Here is a 6,060-nt window from a genome sequence, read left to right as displayed (position 1 = left end):
TGCGGACCCCTTTAGATTATAAGTGTGGGTATTAACATATTTTTGATTTAGCATGCTTATTTTTCATGAGCCCCTTAGACATAGTCCGCAGGCTCCCAGGGGTCCATGGACTGCAGGTTAAAAACCACTGATTTAAAATAAACGTGATTCATAAGACTTAAGTGATACGTAGCTAGAAACTTCCAATGTACAAAACTGTCCGTCTCCACTTGGTTGCTGGTCAAGAGTCTCCTTGAAGTACATGAAACACAAGAGCAAGAAGAAAAAAACCCTAAATACAAAGGCTCATCTCTCTTCCACAGGAATCTTCTGACTGTCATCATCCAACTTCAGTGCTTGATGGCACTTGAGGTCCTGTACCCAGGGTAGTCAGGTTATGACATCTCTTCTGGCTGATCTGGGCCTACCTTGCCTTCAAAGTTCTGCGTATTTGCATGTTGTGTGCCTGTTAAGGGTGGCCTTAGAATGTGACCGAGTCCCACTGCGTCTGGAGTCCTCCACATTTAATTCCTATTGATTAAGATGACAGATTTTACTAGGAGAGGATTAAAAAAATAACTGCAAGAATTGTTTATGGTTCCCCCCACCCCCACACCCCCCCAAATGTGTCCCTGGAAAGAAAATTGACACTACTTCAGTTAATACCAGGACTTACATATGCAAATCCAGGGCTTGGATGGATTTTCACACAAGGTCTGTCACTGATGCATGCAGTGTTCTGAAAAGTGTGAGCTGAAGGCTGAATGCATATCACAAAGTGGTTAGGAGAGTCCCTTTGAAAGCCAGGTCATCCTGCGATAGGCGAAGTTCTGAGTGCGCCATGGTACAGGAAAATCAAAATCTTCTTCTTCTGGTTCTTGCTCCAGTCTGTGGTATGGTGACAGCCTGCTTTGGCTTCTACGTCAGATCGATACGGTTCTTTTATATAAATCATAAATATTGATGGTTTTAGATTCTGTCTCTTCACTCACAAGCGTGTTCATGAAAAACAAGCTATGGCAAATCAGCCCAGTATCTGCACTGGTGCAGAGATTGGCATAGCTGCACTGCAGTCAGCAGAGCTATGCAGATTTGGGGTCTGGCTCTTTGATTTCAGATTTTACATTGCTGATTGAAATGACCCTTGAAATTACACTTGAAATTCCTTTAGTCCAATCTAAAATTATTTTAACCATGTCAACTCACATTACAAGCAGTGTGTAAAAATGTTTTTTTTTTCATTGGCACTTATAACCAAATTTTTAGACTGACATTACCTGGGATAACGAATCCCAAAGTACTGAAGTGAGCACAATCTAATTCATCTTACTGTAGAAATCTAGCTATCTTGTACAAGATCCTGCCCAGTAGAAGGCAGTAGCTGCTCAGCTTTGAATGGCTCATCATTGTTAGTGGACTATGCTTACTTCCACTAAATCTTCCTGGATTTAAGACTAATATGAGCCTTGAATTTCCAAATAAAGTTTACAGGAGATATTTATTTCTCTGCCTTCTCAATTCTTATGGTTCCTCCCCAATGGTGTGTCTTTGTTTTCTAGGCAAAAGAGTTTTAGATTTCCTTCTACGATAACGAGTCGCTATGCTGTTATTCTGTCACACGTTGGCTGTAGCTTTCCTTCAGATCTTTGTCCTCTCCGGGAATTGGACTCTAGCCAAGAACATCAACTTCTATAATGTGAGACCTCCACTAGACCGTAAGTAGCCAGTGGTGGTTTGCTTGTGTGTGTGAACAAAAGTTAGTATTTTAGCTATCAGCATTTTCAGTTCAATATGCTCTTTTCAGGGGCTTGTAAAGCGGCTCCCTCAAGGCATAAGGCATTGCCTATAAATTTTAGAACAAAACATTTGGCTAGTTCATATGACTGCAGTATAAATGAAATGACTATAGAGACAGATTTAAGATACGGCAATCCAAACTGCTCAGGTTTTTAGATTTTTGGATGCATTTATTGTACCATTACCAGTACATTTTACAAGGTAAATTATGCAGAATACTTCTAGTCAGTAATCTGGCCTAGAATTTCCTGTGTGTAACCTGGCTGTTTTTTCAGGCAGTGGAGGGAACTGAAGTGTGTTGTGTGCTTTTAAAGTTGGTACAAAATGGAGGTAATTAAATAGGAACCGTGAATGACAATAATGATATCATGTCTGCTTTTTACCTTGCACTGTGTTACTCTTTCTTTTCATCCAATTGGATAAGATCCTTGTGATAAAAAGGAATAAAGCAGTCAAGATAGTTCTGTATCTCAGGTGAGAAGTTAGATACAGAGCTGCCAAAAGTTTGTTTAACTATATTTCAGTATATATATAAAACTGAATTTGAAAGCAGCTTTCCTTATCCCTTGTAAGGAATTGTTTAAAATGGAGGACTGGGATTTGGAGCTTTAAAGCATTTGTTGCCTCAGCTAATGAAACAAAAGCTACTTATTTGTTTGAATAACTATATATGTACATGTGCACAGACACCTCCAGATATCTGTTGCACATACTTAATAGGCATGTATGTACAGGGATAGTGTCTCCCTCCCTCTTCCTCCAGCCCCCCACTTTCCTCCACTTTAATTGTGTTTTAGTTGTTAGAGAGATAGAAAAGGCTAACAAGTATTTGGAATTTAAGGTATATTGTAAAACCTTTTATGAAGTTTACAAACTAGTATTTATTTGTTCAGTAGTCTGTTCTTCTCCCCCTCCACTCAATATCTGTGTGTGTGTGTGTGTGTGTGTGTGTGTGTGTACTTAGACATACACATACATACATACACCCCCCCCCATGTCTATATAAGTATTTTGGTTAACAAATGTAGCTAAATCAAAGCATTTGTTGGTTGATGTTTACATTTTTTATATTTAAAAACTTACCATATTTTAATATTTTTAAAGCTACTCCATTTCCAAACAGCTTTAAGTGCTTTACATGTGATGATGCAGTTGACAATTACAACTGTAACAGATGGGCTGAAGACAAATGGTGTCCTAAAAGTAAGTGTGTTTGTGTTAGGGAGATTCTTCAGGGTATTTAGTTTTGTTTTTTCCTCACTCAACCATCTCACAGACATCTAGTTAAATAGGATTAACTTACCAGCTCACTGATGCCCTACGGATATTATTAGTAAGAGTGAGTCTTATGATTTTCTCTTGATGAGCGGTTGATTATGCTAAGAAACAATGCAAGTCATGCTGAAAACCTCTTATGCTTATATTTAATGTCTAATCGAATGTGTATTATTTTATTTATTTGAGATTTATATCCTGGCCCATCTACAAAGGCTCAGGGCAGCTTAAAATAAAAGACAAACAACCCACAGGATACGAAATAATAATAGACTCCCCAAATGACACCCCCCAAAACTTTGAAATTCCATCCTATCCCACCCCCTCCTGCTTCCCTGCTTATCGCCCAGGAAAGCAAACCCTTCTGTGGAAAAAATCTTACGTATCATGCGAATGCCAAGCTGTTTGCTACAGTGGGTGTAACTGGAAGTTTGCTAACCTGAATTCTACATTTGTTGGCTTGAAGATTTTAGGGAAGTGTAAATAAGTATCTTAGCCTTAAAGCAGAACCTGTTTTTCATATATGGAGGCCATGGTGGTGATGTGGACTGAGTGGAAACTACAGGAGTTGCACTTATGCATCAAATTGAGCTTTTGGTACATTCCAAATAAACACTCAAAAGACAGTCCTGTCCGATCCTTCAGTTTAATTTTATCTTCCTTTTCTGTAGTTTTAAATCAGATCAATGTAATATGTCATGGATACATTTCTCATTTTCCAAACCTGTTTTTTGTTCCTATGAAGAAACATAAACATGTTTCACTTGGTTGCTTTTATAGCTTTAAACAAATTCCTGTATCATGCTAATCGTGTTTGCATTTCTTTTCAGTTTGGCCATTTAGTTTGGTACTTAACTTGAAAACAGTTTGCACTCACCAAAGTGTTCCACTACTAGCTCTAAGAGTCAATTTCTTAATTCATTTTTATGTTCAAAGCTTAATATCTTGCTAACTTTAAGCCTGGTGTCTTTCACAAAGTTAATGTAACAGCTACTTCCAAATATAGTTTAGATTTGTTTCACAGTTGCCATGTAAGGATGATGACTTTACTTAGCTATTTAGAAAGCCAAACATAATACTAAGCTGGCAGTTTGCAAACTTGGCACATCTTTCACATATATGAGCATTAATTATTGTATTTTATATGTGATCACACAACTGGAAGACTTCAAACTGGAGCATCTTCTAGTAGCACAGAAACATTTGAGAGTAAGCAACACTGCCTGCAATGACCAAAGATCACACTTGTAAGAGAAAATTATGGGGATACAAAATAGAAAATGGAAACCACTCTTCAGAGTGGAGGAAGGAGGAAACAACGTTGGATGGAAGGGCTCTATGAGCAGGGGACAAAGATAAGATGGAGGAGTCAAAGAAAGAGATTTGGATGAAGGACTTGTTTAAACATGGAGCTGAGGAGGAAACAAAGAGGGGTTCAAAAGGGAAAGAAAGAGTAAGGAAGAGAAACATGAAATAGTGCAAACTTGAGTGGACATTTAAACATTTGGCTCAGGAAGAAAGGCCAAGTTGCCACTGTATTTATGTTTTAGTTATAGATAAACTAAACTAAATTGAAAAATGTTTGCAATATGTTAAGCCACCTTACCTCCCTAAACTGGCACATTACTATTTTTTCTGTGTGGGCATATCTTGTCAAGTTTCTCAGATATGTAAGAAAATTTGCATTTCATGGAATAAACCTGACTCGGATGTATTTCATAGATACACAGTACTGTTTAACAGTTCATCTCTTCACAAGCTATGGAAAAAGCACATCGGTCACTAAGAAATGTGCTACCAGAGACGAATGCCACTTTGTTGGCTGTCGCCATCACAGAGAGACTGGCTATACGGTAAGAATCAGTTTTTCCAATGAAGGAAAATGTATGGCTTTCTAAATAAAGATCCTATTCAGACCTCATTCATTATCAGATAAATCTCTGGATGAAGAGAATGGGGTGTGTCAAATGAGACTGTCTTAGGTTTAAATCATGAAAATCAAAACTGCAGAATATGCTAGAATTTTTTACTTTTCTATGGGTTTGTCTGCACTGCAGTCCAGAGATGTGATTGCAACTTATCTAGATGTACCCTGTCCAGGTTATATGCTGACAGCTTTGTATGTGCAGTGACATGGGCTTAAACTGCCAAGGCTTGCTCCAAGTTCCAAGCAAGCTTGTGCAGCCTGCACTGAACTTCCTGCTGCTGCACCTCTGTTGCTAGACTTCACTTCAACTACACCTCTGGAATGAAGTATGTACATAGCTGCTGGAGAAGGTAAACTTTAGTTTTCAGGAATGGTATGTTCTTGGAGTGAGGAAGGTTCAGTACTCCCATTCCATGGTACCAGGTGGAACCACAGCTTCTTTAGATGGGGCCTAACTTTTGGGCATAATGCAAGGGTTTTTGTTTAATGAACAAGTGATAACTTAAATGTTCAAGTTTATTGAACAAGTAATGAACAAAATGCGGCATCTGCAGTGTAGTTGATCCTGTGGCAATTGGAAGGATGGGTGGATATTCACAAGCCTATTAAAATAAGCCATAATCTGGCAGATATGATGATAATGCAGTGAGCTACCTTCTTGAGCAGGGGTAGGTGGGCAAAATATGGCCTGCAAGCTGGATCCAGCCCAACAAGTGATTTTTTTTTTCTGGCCTACGGCAGGTCCCTCATCCCCACTCAGCCCAGATGTGGGGGGCAGCCTGGGCCATGGACCATGTGGCTGGTCCCACCAACCCCAGGCATGGAGGTGCTGCCTGGCATAGAGTGCAGCCTGCCCTATCCCCACGTACAGTTCTCAGGCACTCTGGGAGCTGTAGTCCACAGGGCCAGGCAGGGCAGGGGCAGTGTGGCAGCTGGACTTGGCTTTCTGGCAGTCCCCCGTGGCGGTGGCTCCTTCCAGCTGCCACTGCCAGTGTCTCTGCCACCACCACTGGGCCTGGAGCTCCATCCAATGCCTCCACTGGTGATAATGGGGTTGACAGGCCCGGGGCCAGGTAGGTGTA

At 40.0% G+C, this 6,060-nt stretch overlaps 1 protein-coding gene across 4 annotated transcripts in view; it reads left to right on the top strand.

The window, feature by feature from the left end:
• The window catches only part of LYPD6B (LY6/PLAUR domain containing 6B), an 88,564-nt gene that overhangs the window by 79,961 nt on the left and 2,543 nt on the right, over positions 1-6,060 (top strand). For all 4 annotated transcript variants that reach the window (XM_019522441.1, XM_019522440.1, XM_019522439.1 and 1 more), the window contains 3 exons: positions 1,539-1,694; positions 2,881-2,979; positions 4,774-4,904. In XM_019522441.1, coding sequence (XP_019377986.1) covers positions 1,580-1,694; positions 2,881-2,979; positions 4,774-4,904 — 345 coding nt within the window. In that variant the 5' untranslated portion in view covers positions 1,539-1,579. The remainder of the gene's footprint in view (positions 1-1,538; positions 1,695-2,880; positions 2,980-4,773; positions 4,905-6,060) is intronic.

Source organism: Gavialis gangeticus, unplaced genomic scaffold (assembly GCF_001723915.1).
Source record: "Gavialis gangeticus isolate Ggan-Ray unplaced genomic scaffold, GavGan_comp1, whole genome shotgun sequence".
Lineage (NCBI taxonomy): Eukaryota > Metazoa > Chordata > Crocodylia > Gavialidae > Gavialis > Gavialis gangeticus.
Note: the sequence above shows the minus strand (reverse complement) of the source record. Positions and strands in the feature narration are given on the sequence as shown.